The 23,042-nt window shown below is 41.6% G+C and overlaps 1 protein-coding gene across 1 annotated transcript in view; it reads right to left on the bottom strand.

Annotated features, from left to right (window-relative positions):
• The window catches only part of slc2a15a (solute carrier family 2 member 15a), a 39,367-nt gene extending 16,677 nt beyond the window's left edge, over positions 1-22,690 (bottom strand). The window contains exons 1-7 of the mRNA XM_028603980.1: positions 22,646-22,690; positions 14,781-14,879; positions 8,577-8,737; positions 7,263-7,387; positions 5,790-5,935; positions 5,446-5,578; positions 4,131-4,318 (exon numbers count right to left, since the gene is read on the bottom strand). Coding sequence (XP_028459781.1) covers positions 4,131-4,318; positions 5,446-5,578; positions 5,790-5,935; positions 7,263-7,387; positions 8,577-8,737; positions 14,781-14,879; positions 22,646-22,690 — 897 coding nt within the window. The remainder of the gene's footprint in view (positions 1-4,130; positions 4,319-5,445; positions 5,579-5,789; positions 5,936-7,262; positions 7,388-8,576; positions 8,738-14,780; positions 14,880-22,645) is intronic.
• Positions 22,691-23,042: the final 352 nt, after the last annotated feature.

Raw genomic sequence — 23,042 nt, 5'->3', positions numbered from 1 at the left:
TGTCCAGACTTACATAATACGTGTACTGAATAGGGCTGTCACGATTCTCCAAATCAACAATTGGATTTTGATATTGATTTTAAGGTCACGATTCAATTTGTTTGTTTTTTTGAGTTTTTAAGAGTTTTTTTAATGGCGCAATTGAATGCACAACGTGTACCTGAAGGCACCCAGGAGTCCCTTCGGAGACCACATGCTTCACCTTTGTAGCCAACTGTTAAGCTAACGTTAGCCTGTGTCTTTAACTGCATGATACCAGCTGGTAAACTACACTGTCTTTTTTTCAGTTTTGTTTCTTCATGCGTGTGCAAGTAGGCGGGGGGTGGAGAGAGGTAAAAAATAGGAGAGAGGTAAAAAATAGTGGGGGATTTAAAATGTTGTGACGCCCCTAGCGGTCCGTTTTGCATGGATGCTTCACACACATCAACAACGCTGCAGTACAAAATCTACCAACCCAGTAGTTACAGGAATGTAGTTCTAGGAAAAAAAAGTCCACTTCTAAGCAGATCTACTAACTACTCTACCCACTGGCCAAGTGGCCATAGGAACTGGTAGGAGGGGTAAGGGAGTGATGCAAGCACGGCAACAGTCTTTATAGTGTTATACACCAAAAAAGTATGAACTAAATACTAAATCTAATGTATATAGCATATTTGTCATAATTTAAACAAGTCTCCCTGCGCTGTGGACGTGTGTGTGTGTGTGTGTGTGTGTGTGTGTGTGTGTGTGTGTGTGTGTGTGCGGCCGGACAGCGAGGTTGTCAAGCCCGCAGGGCACGCTTGTGGAGTTTATCTCCCTAAAGACAGTTAACCACAGGTTCCCGTTAATCTTATGATGGACATGTGTTGTGATATTTAAACAAACGAACCATCAACGTCGAAATAAAAGCCTCTTATTTACGAGAGCGGTCTGAGTGACCTCCAGCTTACAGTGCCGAGCGACGAGCTAGCGGTGGGGGCAGGCGCCTGCTGACTGTCACCTGCTGACTGTCACCTGCTGACTGTCACCTGCTGACTGTCACCTGCTGACTGTCACCTGCTGACTGTCACCTGCTGACTGTCACCTGCTGACTGTCACCTGCTGACTGTCACCTCACTTCATGGAGCTTCTCAACTCCGAAAACTTTGAAGCAAATTGTCAATTCGGCAAAAAATTTTGCAAGCCTATATTCTAAATCTAAACAGTTAATGTCTTTTTTCTTGTCTCCAATGCTTTTGTATTTATTTCTGTTACTTTTTATATTTATCTGTGTTTCTGTCCTTGTACCATTGCAACTAGAGCTGCAAAATGTAATGGATCAATTGTCAACTGTTGCCAACTACTTTGACAATCAATTAATCGGTTTGAGAAAAAAAAGAAGTAAAATGTCTCTGATTCCAGCATCATTTTATAATTTCTTCACTCCTCAGTTACAATAAACTTAATATTTTTGAGTTGTGGACAAAACAAGACATTTCAGCGCGTCATTTTGGGCTTTGGGAAACACTGACCAAACACCTAATCAATAAATCAAGAAAGTAATCAACAGAATAATCAACACTGACAGTCATTATTTGCAGCCCTAGTTGCAACAACTGAATTTCCTTGCCAGAGATCAATAAAGGTGTATCTTAATCTGAAATCAATGATATGGTCTTTATACGGTCATATGTTATGTTTCTCATTCTAGTATTGCTGTTTTCATTATCACCACCACTGATATCACCCTAATCCTCCTCATCTTCAGTGCTGCTCTTAGTATGTGCATGTTTAGGCTAGGTCTGCACAATTCATCGCAATTTTACTGAAATTGCAATATGAACCAGTGCAATATCGAAATAGCAGGGGGGCGCAATATTTGTTAAAGGCAAAATATGTGTCAAACCATTCTAAAATAAAGTATTGTGGTGCTGCAGAGACATCCCGGCCTACAGATAAAGAATCTTTGTTTGGTACATATCCTGGCAATATTTATTTATTTTTTTAAATATTTTTCAATGAAAATGAGAATAATGATACAGAAATGCTCATTCCCTCCAATATTGTGAATCATATCGCAATCGCAATATCAGTCAAAATAATCACAATTAGATATTTTCCTCATATCGTGCAGCCCTAGTTTAGGCACTGCTTACCTTTGTTTAAACAGAGCTAATTAGCAGCTAAAAATACAGCCCGGAGAAGGGCATGCTAATGAGTCCAGCTCCAGTGCTTACAGTGTGCACTCTCTGGCCCCGGCGCCCCGGTAATCATTTGAAAAATTTATGAATCTTCAGGGCATAATTCAAAGGAGGAATGTGGCTAATCGTAACGGCAGAAAAATGATGACACCAGCTATTGGCTTTATTGATGAGATGAGACCACGCAGGGCTTATAAAACAATGAGGGATCATTTAGGCTTACTTTCATCTCAGTGTCTTTGTCTAATAAGATAGATCAATCAGAAATGGGAGCTGTAAAAACAGGGGGAGTGGTCGGGGTGGACAATGGAAGTAAAAAAGCAAACAGAACAGCAAGTGAAAGGAGCTGACTTCAACCATCTGATTGCATCATGAGTTTGTGCTGCTCATCACTGTAGCCTAAAGACTCCATTTAACAGAGACCATTTAGCATCCAACAGCTGATGGTTAGCAAGCACAAAGAGGGGATATAGAGCCAGAACATGTTTGTTGACACCGTTTTAAAGCAAACACCTGCTAAACCGTGGAATGCCCTCTGGACAATAACGCTACTTCATACGATTGAGTATTTTGGCGGAAATGCCAGTATGATTACAGATCACACACTCTGCAAAGGAGGGTCTGGCTAGTCCACATATCATTCTGGGATGGGAGAAAAACGTTTATTTAAACCAATCACGTCGTCATGGCCGTGCTAACTGGCGCACGGTGCCTCTGCAAAATAGCCTCAGGAAGGAACTTGTTTTGGTGGAACATGTGTATGTTCAAAAGTAGTTTTAGTTGTGCAACAGAAAACTCAGATTGGACAGATAGTCTAGATAGCTGTCTGGATTTACCCTGCAGAGATCTTAGGAGCAGTTAACCATAGTCCTCACAAATCCACCAGAGGTTAGAACGCCAACACAAAGTATAGGAGCCATGTATATTATGTTTTTCCACATTTACGTTTACCTTTTTGCAGTCTTTTTCAGGCAATTGGATTTTGTTTATTAATGTTTTTTCCGACTTTCAAATGAACAATAAATCCTTGAAAGCATATCTCGGAGTGGATCTGAATTATTCAAACGGCGCGTCATACAGATGATTGTTCCCTGACTTGTACGGAAACGGACATCTGCGAAAAGACATGCATCCGGCGGACTTTCCTGCGGCACCCGAGCAATCCCGGAAGTGGAACGTCGTGGATATAGACTACATTTCCCCCCGACTCATGAGGGTTAACTTTTCCTGCTACAGATTTCCCACCTTGGTCAGAAAGCATGACTCTCGGCACTTGCTCCAAAGCTAATCGCTGTCACTCTCTCACTCGCTCTACCACATACTCCCCAATAACACACACCATAGACTGTAAAAAGAAAACCATTACGGCCATACTGTTTTCTTAAAGAGATCCTATAAACTTTAGACCACTTATGTAGGCTACAGCGAAAGCTCTGCGTGGAGCCTCCGCACAACCATAGATCATGCTTAAAGGAATACGCCACCGTTTGTTGAAATAGTGCTTATCACGGTCTACCCTGGCTGTAGATAGGTGGGCCAACACATTTTTTGTCTCAGTGCAAGTAATTAGGTTGTTTTTTTGTCTTTTGTTGGCTCACTTTTACTCACATGCTAGCGACAACATAGGATTCCATTCACTACGCTAAGCTAACTAGCGGCGGCGCTGCCGGTGTTGCACCGGACTAAAACGATGCATGCACAAAAAATGCGTTGGCCCACCTGTCTATAGCTAGGGGAGACCGAGAAATATTTCACCAATTGGTTGGAATGACTTGATATCCTCCCAGTGCCAAAATATCCCCATATTTATGTGTGTTTGGACATCTAACGAGTTTAGGGAATTTCCTTTTTGAGGAAGCACCTGGTGAAAATGTAAACATTTTAGACTTACTTTAAAAAAGTATTTTGTATTATCAAAAAAGACACACGTACAAATTCGTATACTTTACTCAGTTTTTAAAGAGTCCTTACAGCATCGATGCCAGACAGCTGCATGCCGACGTTGATGACCATCACGCTGAGCACCTGCCAGCGGACTGTGTCATCCAGCAACAGTTTCCATACGGACAGCGTCTCCACTGAGGACAGAGAGCGCTGCTCCTCCTGCATCTCTTCAATCTCAGCCTGGATGTTACACTTGGCTCTGTACCACTTCAGGGCTGAGAGACAGGGGACAGAAAAACAGCATGGTCACAGAATATCAAGGGAAAGAGACAAGAGCACACACTTTACTTGGAAAGTCGGACAAGCTAACTAGCTAGCCAAGATAACAGTAGTATGGTGGACAGCACACCCCCAGTTTGGACAAGCAGGCAGGAGTAAAGCAAGTACCGCTGTAAACAGGGGCAGCAGCTTAATGTATCTAAGCTAGCTAAAAAAAGACTACCAAAAAACATCTACATCAGTTTAATTGTATGCTATATTTAGAATGTCTTTCCACTTTACCTTTGTCAGACAGCCCTTTCTCTTGGCAGTACATTTTCTCAACTCTAGAATGTGTTCGTATTTCTACACAAAAGCACAAATATACGCCGCAGATCAACTGTTTGAGTCAGATTTTCAGCAGTTTATGAAAGAGACAACAAATACAGGAATATAAAATGGAGTGAATATGACAGCAACAAAGAAATGCCGTTCACTGTGGAAAGAAGGGGAGACTGAACGGCTGGGGGGGGGGAATCCTGGGGAAAGGAACGGGCTGTCTGGCGGCAAGGTAAAGTGGTGAAAATATTCTGAATATAGCATACACTTCAACCAATATTGTTTCTTTTAATAAGGCCTTATTTTAGGTGGCTAAAATACGTTTAGCTGCATTGCTTAGCTTCCTTGTCGGTACTCCTGTCTGCTTCTTCAAACTGAAAGAGTGCATACTGCCATCTACTGTAGGTAATACACTGACTATGGTGAAGTATTTCATACAACCCCACTTAAAAATATCCAAACTATCCCTTTAATTGTTCTGTGTACATGCTGCTTCTGATCTGTAGCTCTGATATCTCTAAATATTGCTATAGTGATGACACACAGCTGTATCTCTCTTTAATAGTAATACCTCTGTGAAGGTAGACACAATTCACAAACTGCAATAGTGCAATAGAAGAATGCACGTCTCAAAATGTATTATTACTAAGCTGTGACACAGAATTATTTGTATTGAACCCGTTAACAGTAATTCTAGTTTTCTAGTTCAAATGGTCCTCATTCCTCCAAAACGTTGGCAAAACTCAGTGTTCTGTTTACTGTAAAGTGTCCCCTTGTTAATGTGCAGCAGCGCCACAACACTGACCTGTGATGGTGGCATGGACGTTGTGCTTCTCAATCAGCAGGTACCTGGGGCTCTCTGGGAACCATGGCAACAGCATCAACTGGATGAAGGTGGGTACCACTACCACTGAAAGAAAGAGGGGCCAGTGCTCCTCCTGTAACAGTTACAATGCAGTTATACTTACACACCTGCATTTATTGTATAGGTGAACACTACATGTGTCGTCTATGAATACATTGTAATGAATAAAGGCCATTTCAGGTCAGGCTCAGGCCAACTTTAATCAGTCCAAGTCCAATGTGCTTTGTCAGGATTTTATCTTGAAAGAGTAAGCCCACTAATGTTAGGAAAGCAGTGTTGGCTACCTTTCCTAGAAGCTCATGTAGGCCGAGGATTTGGGCGGCGAAGACTCCGGTTCCAATAAAGATACTCGGCACGAGACCCAGGAAGCCCCGCAGGTTCTTAGGTGCTATCTCACCCAGGTACATTGGTACTACGCTCAGAGAGATTCCTGCAGTAACAAAACAAAAAAAAATCTATGTAACAGTGATTTAAAATACATTTTCTATGAAGACTTCATAGTCTGATGCTACTATTGTGCTCTCATCCTTGTGCTGTATGTTACATGTACCCACATACATCTTCTCACAAATTTACTAAATCAAATACTTTTTTGGTCCTTTGATGAAGTGTTAAAAAAACATTGTTTCCATGGTAGCTGTTTTTTTTCAGTGAATAACCCAATTGGAGTGTCTTGCTCTTTCACTTACTTTTGGGTGTACTATATTTCTCAGCTCTGGGATGAGTGCGGTTGGCCACATTTGAAATACCTTACATACCCGAGGAAATTTCCAATGAATCCCTTGATGATAATTAGGGGCAGAGCAGTGAAGCTGCGTGGACCTTATTGTTTTTGCCTGTATTATTAGGGGCCGAGCAGCGAAGCTTTTTTTGATTTCGGTCACAGACACAATGTCACTGAGCACTTTGTACTGTGGAAGTGATATAATTCTTCAGTATAACCAGTGTTGGGAGTAACGCATTACAAAAGTAATGCAATTACAGTAATGTATTGCTTTTTGCTGTAAAACATTGATATATAATGCATTACTAGCAATCAATCAATCAAACTGAATTCATAGAGCAATTTAAAACCACCAAAGTTGACCAAAGTGCTGTACAGAAGAATAAATAAAGACATAAAGTACATAACTCACACAGGCCTAAAATACAAACAGAATACAAATAAAACAAGTGAAGAGACATAAAACGAGAGAAGACAGCCATTCAGCTGCATTCAAACGAGGTGCTGTCCCGTCTCTGTTCCAGTGGTCAGAGCCAGAACCAGAGTCAACATCTGTGTGCCGACAGGTTACGGTACGTCAGCGCGGACAGCAGTGTGTCCGAGTAACTGACAGATACAAACATGTCGAGAATTAACATTTATGCTTGCTAAATGTAAATATAGCATTACATTTTTATCGGTATGTAACGTTAGCTCCGTGATGTTGTACTAACATAACTCGGCACGTAACGTTAGCTTAGACTTCACAATGCCTTGTGTTTCTCACTCCCGCTAACTTAATGTTCATAAGACGTGACCTGAGCGGGTAGGCCAAGGTGAGAAGAGGAAGATTAGCTAACATTAGCCAACATATTTATAAAAAATGTCACATTCGAATAGTAATTTCAGCATCCAAATAGTATTGATTTTTTTACAATTCAAATTATATTCAACTTTCAGTGTTCGTTCCAACATCCTTGGAATATGTGTGTGCGTGTGTGTGTGTGTGTGTGTGTGTGTGTGTGTGTGTGTGTGTGTGTGTGTGTGTGTGTACCTGAGTGAATTCCTGTGATGAAGCGGCCAATGATGACCATCTCAGGTGAACCACAAATCCTGCTGAAGCCCATGAATGAGCCAGCGATAAACACCAGCACTGTTGTGTTGACCACTGTGCCTTTCCTGAAAGTGGACACACACAAACACACACACACACACACACACACACAGGCAGTAGGCAGACATTATGAATATACGTAAAAGCATATGACTCAGAGACAGCAGCAGTATATGGTCGACAGCATTACCCCCTCGGCTGATATACACACAGTCATATTGATAGACATGTATGCCTGTATGTCCTGATTAGCCATAAAACAGCTCACAAGGTTGCTCATAAGCTGTGATTAACCATAAAACCGTGCTGTGTGAAGAAACTGATCAGCCTGTAAATGGGTTTATAAAGTGCCTGCTTTCATTTGCATTTAAATGCCCACCGAAGTTCTATTAAATAGCGGAGATGAATGGAGCTTTCGGATGATTTGCACCGAAGACAAAGTAAATTGTCTCTGCACTTTGAGGACTAGTAAACTTCTGAAGGGCAGAGGGGACGAGATGACACTGTGCACTCTTAAGGACAGCCTCGGGGGAGGGGGTTACCAACAGCTCTGAATAGAGGACAGAGGCATGATTGATAGAACGCCCTGATAAAGTGCCATTTGTGCCAGTGTAGGAGTGTGTGTGTGTGTGTGTGTGTGTGTGTGTGTGTGTGTGTGTTTTGGTATTTCTGTCTCTGAGGGTCTTATTTCCTAAACTTGTGTTTTATTATTTCTCTTTTGTATATGAAACACGACTGGACAATGTTTATGCGTGTCATTTTCAGAATTTTGAAAAAGAGTATTGTATGTTGCTTGCTGTGATTGTGTGTTAGTGGTGTTCATGTGTGGATGTTGGCGGCAGCACCAGATGCTGCTGAGTGTCTCTCAGGCCGGCAATGCCAATTGGCCAGTATCCACCCTCATGGTTGGGAATGGGCAGTCTTTGGGGTGATCCGGTAGGGTGTCAGGACAGAGCAGAACCAACATCCAAATACAGCTCTGAGGCCTTCTGAAGACAAATATTTACTTCTTGATTTCAAACTCTACTTGTTCTACGAAAGCAGTCTAAGGAGGCATCATTATGATCTTTATCATTATACATTGACAAATAAAAAAAATCGAACATCAGTATACCATATCAGGGCCTTAACCTCATTGGTTAGAGTTAGGAAAAGATTGTAGTCATGGTTTAAAGAATCCAACATTATCTGTTGTAGAACTGGTCTAGAATCTAGTATCATCTCCTGAACTTTCTGTGAAAACTGATGTCTTACCTGCCAAAGCGAGAGACAAGTATGCCCACGATAAGGGAGCCCAGAAGACCTCCAATAGCGAAGACAGACACAGTAAGAGAGTACATGAGGGTCAGCGTCTCCTCACTGAGTCCTGTTCCATTACGACTCACCACTGTCTTGTTGTAGAAATCCTTTATGTACTGAGAGTAGAAGGGGGATAGTAGAAACAAGATGTAGGAAAGGTCAGAAGAGGAAGGTGGCGGAAACAATAAAAAAAAAACATGATCATTTATTATGTATGAAATAGTGAGTCACTTGAAAATTCAGGGTTGCAGGAGCTCTGCCAATTATGTTCGTTTGTTGGTCGTTTAAACATCAGATAAACTTACAGTACTGTAAAATAAAATGTGTGCAGATTTAAATAGAAACAAGGTCCTGTTTTAGTGTCAATTGCACAATAAGGAAGCCTAAAACGAAATGGAATTTACAGGCAACCTGTTGCTTTAGTAAAGGTCTTCTTCACATTTCCCAATCAAAACGGAAGGTCGAGGGAGAGCACTATTGGAATATCAGCTGAACATGCTATGGACTGACACATCGCAGTTTAAACCTCTTTAATTTAACTACTGAATAGACTGCAGAGGGCCCAAAGAAAAAAGCAGTAACTCATTGATTGCATCCGGTGCAATACTACAGTATGCAAACACTAAGCCGGCATAAGTATCCCACAATGCAATTTGGTAGTAACGACAACGTTCATATCAGAAAACCGCAACCAAGGCAGCTCTGTAACGTCAATAACACTTTCATTTACATTTCTACATATTTAAAATCTGTGATTAGGTCACCTGCAACTGTTGGTCTAGTTATTTACCTATTTCAGTTATTTAATTATTGGGCGATGTTGGCAGGGGTTACCACGGTTAAGCCTCCCCAACCAGGAAGGAGGCTCTCAGGAAGTGACATTGACAGCTTAAATGACAGCTTAGTGCGTCCGAAAATATCCACACAACTGTTTATTGACACAAAAGTATGTTGAACGATAGTATACATATTAAGTATTTCGTGCATAGTATGGGATGCAACCAATATTTAAAGCCAAATTGTACCATCATGGTTCAATAATGATTGGGGGTAAAATTCAGACAGTATTCTCCCACCATGCAACACTGTTGGGACATCCACTAAATGGAAGAATAGATACAGCATGAAGGTAAATGCAGAGGGAGTAAGACCTCACACAGATATAATGGAAATGTGTGAAAGAAGGGAAAAGATGAATATTCACAGTGGGTGGCAACAGAGGCATGTAGTTTTAGCTTGAGCTGAAAATGAGCTATGTTTTCCAAAGGGTCAAGTTCAAGTTAATCTCTCAATGACAAAATGCATCTCTCTTAATGACTTTAAAAATTACTTGGTGATTCTGTAAGCAGGATCATTTTTGGGTGCTTCCCAAAAACACCCCTAACACCCCTCCCCTGCTATGGTTAAGTTCTGGTTAGGTGTATGCACAATAACTAAAGGCCCTGACACACCAAGCCGACGGCCAAGAACTAGTGGTGACGAAGGCTGACTGTGGTAGAACCAAACAGGGCCTTCACTATCCGCAGGATGGCAGCGGACATCCATTCTCTCCGCAAAGTATTCTCCCTACAGTGGGAGCGGAGGGACCGAGCCCGAACGGCCCACTGCTGGCTCGTTTGCTAACGTTAGCTTGCTAATTCCACCCACCCCAACATGCCTTCATCCTACACGGTTTACAGAAAATTACCACAGCGGTTAGTATATATTTCTGCCTCTTGTCTAACTCTCAGTGGATTGTAAATACATTTTGTATCCTTAAATCTGTTTTTCCCTAAGCACGTCAGATAACAAGAATGACAGAGACAGAACGTTACTGAATGTAAGATGCTTCTTATTAACAGCCTATTAACAGAAGTCTAACAGGTCAACAGCAAATCAACTTCTAAACAAAATATATTTGGTGTAGTGGAGGAAACTGGTTGATCAATCAGGAGCTACAGTGTGGAATTCTACAGGTCACTGAATTCCCCTTTGGTTCATTTGTTCATTCTTCCCACTTTGACATTATCTTTCAGATAGTATTCATTGATGTATGAATATAATATATATTTGAGCATAGTTATCGTCTTCAATGGTTACTTTTATTTAGTTTTAATCTTGTGTTCATTGGGGAAAAAAAAAAGTCATCAACGAATATTTTTTGTCTTGAGGAAATCAAGACTGGTTGCTTGTTCCAATCCACGGATGAAATTGGAAAATGTGTGTAACACTGGTCAGCTCATTCCCTCACCTACTACAGGTAAAGCAAACTCAGCACTTAATCCTCACAGATCAGATGCTGTATTGGACCAATAGAAAGGATTTGAGTCAATCAGAGAGCATTCCTTCCTGATAAGAGAGGAAATCTTGTCTTTGTGTATCATGTGGCCAAGATATCCTGGTTTCACAAGACCAGTACCAACACACTCTTTTTCTCTATCTCTTTTTTCACTCACACATATTCAGCTCCCTGTCTAATCAAATCAAGTCTTTTTTTGACCTCAGTTTACCATGTTATAGCACGAGTTGGTGGACCAGCATCAATTGGTGGACGCATGCTGTTATTTCACTAAAAGCTTTTATGCATGTGACTTGCTCTTACTTCAAAGTCCGATTTTGATGACAAAGACTTCAGGAGGGCTCTTTTATTCTAAAATAAAGTATCACCAGGCATATTTTGGTTGCAAGAAAACGGTTGGACACTGGTGTGGTGAGAGTTCAGCTCAGAGTTGGTTGGATATAGAGAGGGAACCCTTGTCTCCATTTGGGACTATTGAGGCTTTGTCACAAGACATTCTCGGGAGACTTGGGCAAAAGTGCACAAGCAACTGCATATATCCCAATATAAGCAAATGTATTTATCCATATGGAATAACCCCTCAATCAAAGTAGGAAGGGAACCTTTTGTATGGACCACATGGCTGAATAAAAGCATCAATAGGATTAGTGACTTGTATGTTGATGGCCTGTTTTAGTCATTTGAAGAACTCGAACAAAAATTCTATTTAACGGATAAAGCAGACTTCTGGAAATATTTACAGCTCGGGAGCTGTGTAACTAGTATTAAAATCTCACTTGATAATGACACAAATAAGCTTCTCTGCTATTTGAAATTGCCTGAGCCTGTCTGTAATGTCTCTGTTTTTCATAAAATCATGGCAGATAGTTTGTATGATCATTCTAATCACCTGAGGTTAATATGGGAGAGGGACTTGAACTCAAACATTGAGGAAGAGGCATGGGAAAAGGTGGTGTCCAATGCAGGATGACCGGTGAGGGATGCGATTAGCAAATTCAAACATTGCAAGGTTGTTCACAGGTATTGTTAAATACCAGTCAAGCTTCATAAAATGGGATTAATGAAGGACAATCTATGTTGGAAGTGTGTGTCACAGGATCCTACCTCCATCTTTTGTGGGATAGCCCCCTGGTTTTTCCTTTTTGGAAACAAATCATAAAAACTATTGCTGATTGGTTAGCCACACCATTGCCAGATTCTCCCCAGCTGTGTCTGCTTGGAGATAGGTCCCTTTTGCCACCAGAGATTTCTAAAGCAGAGTCTGCTCTGACATTAGCTGGGTTTATCACTGCAGTACGAATCATTGTAAGACACTGGAAAAGCCAGGCCTAATTTTATAGACTGGCTGAAGTTAATGACGGACACAGCCAATATGGCTTATTTACACAATTTGATTAAAGGTCCCATGACATGGTGCTCTTTGGATGCTTTTATATAGGCATTAGTGGTCCCCTAATACTGTATCTCAAGTCTCTTTTATATAGACCTTAGTGGTCCCCTAATACTGTATCTCAAGTCTCTTTTATATAGACCTTAGTGGTCCCCTAATACTGTATCTGAAGTCTCTTTTATATAGGCCTTAGTGGTCCCCTAATACTGTATCTGAAGTCTCTTTTATATAGACCTTAGTGGTCCCCTAATACTGTATCTCAAGTCTCTTTTATATAGACCTTAGTGGTCCCCTAATACTGTATCTGAAGTCTCTTTTATATAGACCTTAGTGGTCCCCTAATACTGTATCTGAAGTCTCTTTTATATAGACCTTAGTGGTCCCCTAATACTGTATCTGAAGTCTCTTTTATATAGATCTTAGTGGTCCCCTAATACTGTATCTGAAGTCTCTTTTATATAGACCTTAGTGGTCCCCTAATACTGTATCTGAAGTATCTTTTATATAGACCTTAGTGGTCCCCTAATACTGTATCTGAAGTCTCTTTCTCGAAATTTAGCCTTGGTGCAGAAAACAGCCACTAGAGCCAGTCCCACAATGAGTTTTCCTTAGGATGTGCCATTTCTGTGTCTGTAGCTTTAAATTAAATGCTATTGAGGAGTAGATAGGGGGGGCAAGGTGGAGGGTGGGGGTGTGGCCTTGACCAACTGCCACTTTGCTCTTTTGAAAGCCATGATGTCTCTCTCTGATGGGTGGGCCAAATTCTCTAGGCGGGCAAAGCAGAGAAAGGGGAGGTAACCTTGCTCCTTATGACCTCATAAGGAGAAGATTCCTGATTGGTCCATCTGAGCTTTCATTTTCTCAAAGGCAGAGCAGGATACCCAGGGCTCGGTTTACACCTATCACCATTTCTAGCCACTGGGGGACCATAGGCAGGCTGGGGGAACTCATATTAATGTTAAAAAACCTCATAAAGTGAAATTTTCATGCCATGGGACCTTTAAGTTCTTCATGCTTCATGCTACTTGTGTTGAGACATGGCGAGATTCTGCTGTTAATGAGCACGGCGTGAAATAAGAACATTAATAAATCTTCAAGGCATAGGCTATATGTTTCATTTCATTCATTCTCCACACGGTACCTCACGTTGTTTCTCAGTAAACAGAAGCACATGGATGCTGCAGGATGATGTCATTGAACGTTTCACTGTAGAAAGTGGGGGGGAGACATCCAAAATGGCGCTCTGAGCAGATGTGTTTGGATGAGCTCCTCAAACCTGTTTTCATTTAAATTCATAGCATGAACAAGTCAACTATCTTTACGTACTTCAACAGTAATTCTATCCTGCTGCTTTTGGTCAACGCCAAGAAAAGCAGAAAGCGCTTATTGCAAAACATGCACGACTGTCTTGGCTCTGTGAAGGTAACGATGATGGATGAAGAATTTCCCATATCTTCTTGTTACACCATGCAAGTCTTCTGCAGTTGATAATAATAGTACATTTTATATTAGGGCACCTTTCAGGACATCCAAGGTTCACTCCCAGCGCGTCAAAAACTGACGCTTGGTCAGGTGCCTTTGGCTTTAGGTTCTGGCGCAAAAAGTTTCCTTTAGCTCCTCTGTCAGACGCTGGAGGCTTTTAACTAATTCCAATCCAAGCCCATCCACGGCAATATTTGATGCTCTGGTACACATTTTGCCTGATTTTATCAACGTGCTTGGTTGGGACCCTTGGCGTCACTTTTTGATGCTCTCAGTCAGGACCGATTTGGCGAAATTTTTCAACATGCAGGGTAAACCCACTTAGTTAGGGTTAGGACAAGATTGTGGGTGGGGTTACAAAATGTACGTTTAAGTAACACATGGGACAAGAATGGGACACCAACCCCAGTCTCCTGGGTAAAAGTCCACCATCCCAACCTGACTCTTTACATGGATTTCATACTACTGGCTACCTCACATTGTAGCGGTCAAACTGCTGCTATGCCCGGTGTGGTCCATACAGGCTTTTACTTTTTCGCTAAGAGCCACAAACCAAGCATCAGTATTTGACGAGGTGGAAGTGAGAACGGGTTGCAACTTGCAAGGTCGCCTTACAGTGCATTAAAAAACAGTAACCATGCAGGTAAAACATACAGGTAAAATGATTGTTGAGTCAAAGATTATAAATGAATAGTTGATTTATTAACACCACTTTATTTAGGGGTATGTACCATGTGAGCACAGGGCTTCTCTAAACAACAGGTCAACAAATTAAGCTAGACCTGCAAGGTCTTCCTTAGTTGACATTGTACTTTAGTGGGCCAAAGCCCTAACAAATGCAACTAATTAAATTAGCAAAAGTAAAACACACAGGGAATCTGTGACCTTTGGTTCCACAGTTGTTGATAGCCCTGAGTGTGTGTGTGTGTGTGTGTGTGTGTGTGTGTGTGTGTGTGTGTGTGTGTGCGTGCGTGCGTTGCATGTGTGTGTGAGTGTGCATGCATCTTACCACAGCAGGGGAGTTGACCACTGCCAGATTGTAGCCATAAAGCATGGAGCTCCCGAAGGAGGTAAGAAATGCGACCGCCAACAAAGAGCTGGTCAGTTGCTGCAGACAGCAGGAGAGAGACAGAGAGAGAGAGAGAGAGAGAGAGAGAGAGAGAAAGAGAGAGAGAGAGATGTGTTAGGAAGTTCATCCGGAGAATGGTGAGGAAGTGAGTCCTACTTCTAGGCAGGGCAAGGCAATAGTATATAGCACCTTATCATACACAGAGGTGCAGAGAAGTTTAAAACCAAATTAATGAAATAAATAAGTATAAGTACCATACAACAAGACTAATTACCAGCTGTGGAAAAGAGAACAGTCTTTAACTTAGTTTTAAAAATGGCTACAGTTGGGGCCTGTCTTAACCACTGACGGCAGTGGGCACCACTAACTGATCAGTCTCTGCAGATAACCTGCACTCAACATATGTGCCATATAGGTTGGGTCCAGACCATCGAATGACTTAAAGACAATAAGTAGGGCCTTGAAATCAATTCTAAATTGAACCGGTATCAGTGCAGGAATGTAAGAATTGGAGAAATGTGCAGCATTTAAATGAGTTGCAACTGTCTAATGGTCTTATTGTGAAGGCCAGTAGAGAATGAATTGCAGTAGTTTAGCCGACAAGAAAGAAAGGCGTGAATGATCTTTTCTAAATCTTGCTTTGATACAAAGTTTCAAATTGTCGCTGTTTTTAAGATGCCAGAATATTTATTTTGTTACAGCTTTAATGTGACCACTGAAACTCAAATCTTTATCAATGTTTACACCAAGGTTCTTAATATGGGTTTTAGTTTTTAGTCCCCTAGAATCAAGGTAAGTACTAAGCACCAGCCTTCCTTTTTCTATTGCCGAACCGAATGATTTCAGTCTTAGTTTTAAAGCACCCATGATTCTCATTTTCACAAGGGCCGTGACAAATGCAGCTTTTAGTGATGCTTCGCCAGACCTTCCTCCACAGAGCTGCGGAGGAGGTTCTGGCTACATGCTCTGGTTTATTGGCATTTCTTTAAACCAATCACAATCGTCATGGGTGGCAATAAGCACTGGACAGAGCCACGGTGCCTCTGCAAAATAGCCTCAGGAAGGAACTTGTTTTGGTGGAACATGTGTACGTTCAAAAGTAGTTTTAGTTGTGCAACAGAAAACTCAGATTGGACAGATAGTCTAGCTAGCTGTCTGGATTTACCCTGCAGAGATCTGAGGAGCAGTTAACCATAGTCCTCACAAATCCACCGGAGTTCAGGTACCGGACATCCGGTGGAATTTCCGGTGGCAACGGAGCAGTCCCGGAAGTGGAACGTTATGGATATAGACTAGTGATGCTGTAAAGATGCCTGAGAGTAATGAGCCTTTTACACAGTTGTTGTACAATATGTATCGAATCCGCTGCCAAATTGCTAAAAACCTTTTATTAAAAGGCGCCTGTGTGTGGACAGCAGTTGCAATGGTTCATCTATCCACCAGGAGGAGCAGTGATTCTGGAATCTGAAGCGGGTTATTGCCTAAAATCAGCTGCTCTTATCATATTTGATGTGTAGTCTACTGTAGGAGGGGGTGTGCCTCCTACACTGAGAATACATTTATAATATCAGTTCGTGGAAATATATTGCTAAAGCATTTTGTAAAACCCTGATAGGCTACAGTTTGTTGTTTTTATGTTTTTAAGGAAGCTGAAGGAGACACATATGTAGTTAAAGTAAAATATTTTTGGGGGGCATTTTCTGACCTATATTTTGACAGGACAGCTAAAGACATGAAACGGGAGAGAGAGGGGGCCACATGTCAGAGTCGAATCCTGGCCCACTGCGTTCAGGAGTAAACCTCTATATTTGGGCGCCTGCTCTACCAACTGAGCTATCCGGGCTCCCCATAAAAAGACTTTTATTAATTGACTTACTTAAGAGACATCTTTTTTTAACGTCACAACCCCCTCGAAATGACAATTTTCACTATTCACTATCAGTCACTGTTGCTTCATGCAGTTGTTTTATGCCACGAGGAGTGCAGGGAGTGTTAAAAGCATTGCTTGGATACAGAGCCCTGAATCTTCTAGGTAAATACTTTAAACTTGTGTCATTTCCCCTTAGTGTCTCTGACTGGACTGGCAAATTATTGGAGCTAACATTCTATTATTGATGAAATATCATTTATAGGTCTGCCCTAACTCTTTCATGGGGACTTGTTCTAAGCTGCTACCAGTTCTACTACTACTACCACTACTAGTACTACTCTTACTACTACTTTGCTATTCTTTAAAAAAAATGCAGTATGATTAAATGAATGTTCTTCTGTTGGCCCAATATTCAACTCACAAGACCACATTTACTTGGCATTGTTGGGGATCTTTTTTGCAGTTAGAGCAGCCCAGATTATTATTGGATGGATTCAAATATAGCAGATTAATTCCTTGAACTCTACTCTAGCATAGTATAACAAAAATAGGTTTCAAGATGACTAATGCTGTTAATGTCAAATTCGTACCCTATCAATGTAATTTAATTTAAAAACAGTGATACCAGACAAATGTTGCGTCTTTTACATAGCAGGAATGAAAATTGGTCATCCCTAATATGTGTTGGGATCTGGTTTCAAAATGATGAAGACAGTTGGGGAACAATTTTTCCTAAATGAAGTATAGATTTTTAGGCATTATATTATCTAATGGCTTGAAAAAGTGCATAGAGCGTCTGTAAATGGGAAAAAAAATCTTCCCAGACCCCCTTGGGTTTAGGCTGAGCCCCGAATGTTTATATCGTCTGGCTCCACCCCTGGGTCTTTATTTAAATGAAGCTCTTAATTCGCCCATCTAAAATGTCTTGCTTGCATTGTTCACATTCCTTGCTGTAAGCAAATCAGAGAGCATGGCTGGCTGCCAATTCTGAGGGAGCTGAGAGGCAAAGACAGAAGCTTTCCCTAACAGTGTGACCAGTATCTCAAGAAAGTAATATCCAGCTACACTTTAAAATGTCTGCATCGGGAAAATATTTGAATAATGGCTGATTGAAGGTGATTCCAGGCAGAGAAACATGAAATCCAAGTGACTAAAATGAAATGATGAAGTTCATTTTCGTTATATGTGAAGTTATAAAAAATAATATTTCAAAATGCCCCCAATGCATCATTACATATTAAGGAAACATGCTTTGAAATAAAAGTTGAAATACTATCTTTTCTGACAACAATGCTAATGCCAGTATTTTCTCCTTTTGATATTTCCATTCCGTGACGAAATTTCTGCTTGTGTGCTGTTATCAGCTGCCCAGTTTGACAGCCAGGCCGGGTTACCAGATATACCTGTAAAAACAGCTGTAGTTAGTACAGCCACTAAGGCAGCAAACAAACGAACGGGATCAACAGAGATAAATTATTCCCGACTTTAAAAACCCTGGCATGATTCTATCCAGAGATGTAACAAACCCCGGGTAAATATTGGAGATGTATTTGAAAGATGGGGATAGCTTAGATCCCAAAAGGCAGAGTTGGCTAATTTCCTCCTGAACAGGTAGCTAAGCATTAGCCTCAGGCTAATTTATCACGGCTTCAACGAACAAGCCTTTTATGTCATTTCAACATTTGTGTACTCACATTGAATTATATGGCCAGAGTACCCAAGTTAGTTACTCGCAAAAACAATTGAGACATAGCCAGTAAAGATCCCGACTGGTCATGGCTAACACTGACATGCTAACCCTGCTAACTGGTAACGTTACCAGAGGACCAATCAAGCGGGCCACGGCTGTTTACAACGTGTAGCCTGTTCATCAGAACCCCAGAGCCGACAACGGTGAGTTATTTGAAGCCAAGAGAGGGGGGGCTGTAAATCGGGAAGAGAGGATCGTGAGTTTGCAGTGTGTTTAGCGATTGTTGCTATAATTCTGAGCCAATAAAGTGTGTTCAGTCGGGTGTAGAGGACAGCAAGGTAGTGGTATTTTAAGCGGTTCCTATCGTAATTCTAAGCCGAGGAAGTGTGTCTGTACGTCGTGTAGAGAGGACGGCGAGGTTGTTGTGTTTTTAGCGTTTCCTAACGTAATTCGGTAGTTGGGTACAGAGCTCTGCGTGAGCACGGGCTTCTATGACTGTCAATATATATAACGTTAGCTACTCCGCTGTGCTGCGGAGTAATGAAAGCAACATTGTGGTGGATGCTCCTTCAGTGCGCTTTGAAAAGGGTCTGGCAAAGCGAAACTATGGATGCTGTGGTCTCAGCCTGGCAACCTCCGTGAACTTGGAGTCTGGGGAGGAGGGGGGGCGGGGGAGACGACCCTCTCCAGTATTTGGAATTTGTACTGCAGTAACTATTTTAAACACCAGCTGTCAGTGTTACATATTGCACCTTTAAAATACTGTTGGACAGTAGCTCATCTCCATGGTTCACGCTAATGCTGTAGTATACAGATTTCTATAATAGCATAGCAAATCTTACAGCCTCTCTCTATGCTATACACTATAGAAATGTACTCTCTATGCTAGCATTTTAACATGCACTAATGGAAGATAGTCATAATACTCGGATCAGGCTTCTTCCCTTTTTTTTTTTTTTTTTTGGCCAGACCTCTAGAAGCCCATATTTTTTGTTTAATCAATATAGTTAAGTTGTGAAGCATAGCATTAGCATATCTTACATGGTTGAATTATTGGACTTTCTTTTGAATCTTATGGTAATGCTGCAGATGTTAATTACCAGTTTGTGGCTCTCGGATTACCTAACTTAAAGATGACAAAGATGACCAGTATTAGTTTAGTTGAGTTTATTATAAGGATCCCCATTAGCTGATGCCTAGACCAGAGATCTCCAATAGGGGGGTCCGGGGCCCCTTGGGTGTCCTCAGAGTTACTGCAGGGGGGGGCCACCAAGTTATTGTTAATTTTTTCAAAAATGAAAATGTCTTAAAGGAGAATTCCGGCCAATTTTTACGTTAATCTTGATCGCTATAGCTACGCGAGTACTTTCAATAGAAAAAACCCCCGATCCGAATCAGTGCAGGTAACACAGAGAAGCTGTAGCTACGTACTACAAGCGTCCCCTGAGCTAAAACGGTAGTGCTCGGGGCAAGTTTTAGAGTGCCTTTGTGCCTCTTAACAGACACAATATGCAATTAATATGTCTGTGCCACATGAACAGGGCCCTTACGTGTTAACAAGATGCGTTTTCAACTCAGACATTGTTTAAATTCACCTACCCTGGTCCCTGTCTCGATCCTGCCGGTAGCTAGCTTGCCCTGCTAGCTGATAGCCGTTAGCTGCTAGCTGCCGTCCGGTGAGTGTATTCAGACAGGCTTCTGTGATAATCATCCCAATAACAATCCACGGAGTGGCAGTGGTGTGGCTATGTCCTCCAGAGGACAGGTCATGTCACGTCTTGAAGTGTATTCCCCCCTAAAAAAAACAGTAGTGCGGTAGTAGCTGTTAGCTGCCGTCCGGAGAGTGTATTCAGCCAGGCATCTGTGATAATCATCCCAATAAAAATCCACGGAACGCCCGGTGGGCTGGTGGATGTCCTGCATAGGACAGATCATGCCTTCGCAGCAAAAGGTTTAGATTATTTCCCCCTCAAAATAGGTAATTGAGCACTGTAATGGTTATGACCACTGGTTATCAGTGACTATGTAACTACATGGAAACGGGATAAACAATGTCTGTGGCTTGCACAGTAATAGCGTTATTGAAGCTTAGCTGTTGCATTGTGCTGTCTCCTGGGAATTCAGTTGTAGAAGAAAAAGGTAAACAGTAGTGTGCAGATTGGAGCGTAGTGTGTGAAGAGTGAAAAGCGGAGTTGTTTATAAGGGAAGAAGCTTGGAGTATGAAGAATATAGCATACAACACACGGAAGAGCCTTTTGAGTTTGATGGTCGTCCTTATTTATTCAAACCCGAGTGTACAGACGAAGAACTAGCCTCACAAGAGTTGGAAAGAACGAGACTGACAGACAGAGGGGAAACAGGCAGATGAATTTGCTGCTCCAAGCACAAGCTAAAGGTAGCCTTCAGTAACTGGGGGACATAGCCACACCACCGGGCGTTCCGTCGATTTTTATTGGGATGATTATCACAGATGCCTGGCTGAATACACTCACCGGACGGCAGCTAGCAGCTAACGCCTAACAGCTATCTGGCTGTACACACTCACCGGAGGGCAGCTGGCAGCTAACAGCTACTACAGCACTACTGTTTTTTTTAGGGGGGAATACACTTCAAGACATGACATGACCTGTCCTCTGGAGGACATAGCCACACCACCACCACTCCGTGGATTGTTATTGGGATCATTATCACAGAAGCCTGTCTGAATACACTCACCAGACGGCAGCTAGCAGCTAACTCCTATCAGCTAGCAGGGCAAGCTAGCTACCGGCAGGATCGAGACAGGGACCAGGGTAGGTGAATTTAAACAATGTCTGAGTTGAAAACGCATCTTGTTGACACTAACGGCCCTGTTCATGTGGCACAGACATATTAATTGCATTTTGTGTCTGTTAAGAGGTACAAAGGCACTCTAAAACTTGCCCCAAGCACTGCCGTTTTAGCTCAGGGGACGCTTGTAGTACGTAGCTACAGCTTCTCTGTGTTACCTGCACTGATTCGGGTCGGGGTTTTTTCTATCGAAAGTACTCGCGTAGCTATAGCGATCAAGATTAATGTAAAAATTGGCCGGAATTCTCCTTTAACCAATCAAACATATTATCAAATATAAATCAGCCTTCTTTTAAAAAAAATATTGATGATAGGATTACTGGCCTATAGGTAAGAAAATCTCTAAAGGTAGCCATACAGTTAATCCTAAAGATTCCCTGTGCCACATGTATGTTTAACATTAAAACATGATTTATAAAAGCATTCCAACTATTATTATTTTAATAGCTTAGTATTTAATGTACTAAAAAGGTTTGGTATAACGGCTTTAGGCAGCTGATACATTATTGCAGTTTATTATGAAACTTAATATGTAGTAGGGGGTCCCTGCTCCGTCTCTCTCTCAGTTAAGGGGTCCTTGGCTTAAAAAAAGACCCCTGGCCTAGACGACCAACTAGCCCCAGTATCCCAATTACATCTATACTGGATTATTCTGCACTTCATTATTGATGTTGTGTACTGACGTTCAGTGCGAATAGAGAAAGTAATGTGGCCTTTATGTAGCAGTGTTAAAAGTATGGGTGAGGTCAGGGTGGTGGATGGGAGTGTAGCTTGTTAGATCTTTCTTCAGGAGACCAGCTTTAGGGCCCTGCACAGACCTGCAGCTCATTTTCACCTTTCAACCCTTAACCATGATTGTTTGGCTGTATTCCAAGTTAAGCTATTAAGCGTTGTGCTAGCTACAACAGGCTTTTATACATGTTATTGTAGTGGGTAACTATATAGAACTAATTATTTAAAATAGATATGACACAATGCACAAAAGAGTTGGGGGAAATATTAAAGATTGACTCTTACAGTTAGTACAATTTATTTTATTAGCAAGTTTCAAAGTTTAATAAAGTCTGATTTAATTCAAATTACGCTACTTTTTTCATGTAGACTGTACTGAAATTACAGAAGAATCATCAAAGAATGTTGCCTCATATTTGAAGTAAAATCAAAGTAAGTTTTTACAGTCTGGGTTTCGCTTATCGTAGTACATTTGATGCTTTTAAGGTTTGGTGATCTGTTTCAAATATCTAATAAGATCATATTGAGTAGAGCCACTGATCCTTATCCCAAGTATGTGACTGTTAAAATTTGAAAGTTGGTAGTAAATGCTATTAGCTGCTGGAACTCCATGTCTAAAACAATAGGGAAGCAGTCAGCTGACAGCCCTGGCTGACCTGATTTATGCAGTCAGTCTAAACTTACCGATGTGATTTTCCCTGAAGATGGAATTAAAACCTCCTCGGCCATTTAAGAAAATCTGTCCTCTAGTCCCAAACAGCAAACAGCAGAAAATCTCTACACTGCAGTGGATCTCATGGCTGTAGCAGCAACACACAAGGTCCACAAAACTCCACGATAAAATGGACAAGCCAGGTTATGTGTTGTGTGCCAGGCCTCTCCTCCACACAGCAGCAATCCACAGGCCCCCGATAACAAGCCTGCACACTGTCCTCACATGACGGATAGCAGCGTGACAGACTGAGAGAAAAGCCTGCTGGAAGCAATTAACTCTAAGTGAATTTACAAAGAAAGAGAGGAGAGGAGAAGAGAGGAGATTAACAAGGAGAAGAATAGGGGTGAAAAGTAAAGGAGAGGAGGG

Source organism: Perca flavescens, chromosome 17 (assembly GCF_004354835.1).
Source record: "Perca flavescens isolate YP-PL-M2 chromosome 17, PFLA_1.0, whole genome shotgun sequence".
In the NCBI taxonomy this organism is placed as follows: domain Eukaryota; kingdom Metazoa; phylum Chordata; class Actinopteri; order Perciformes; family Percidae; genus Perca; species Perca flavescens.
The sequence above is the reverse complement of the archived record's forward strand: the minus strand, read 5'-3'. Positions and strand labels throughout refer to the sequence as shown.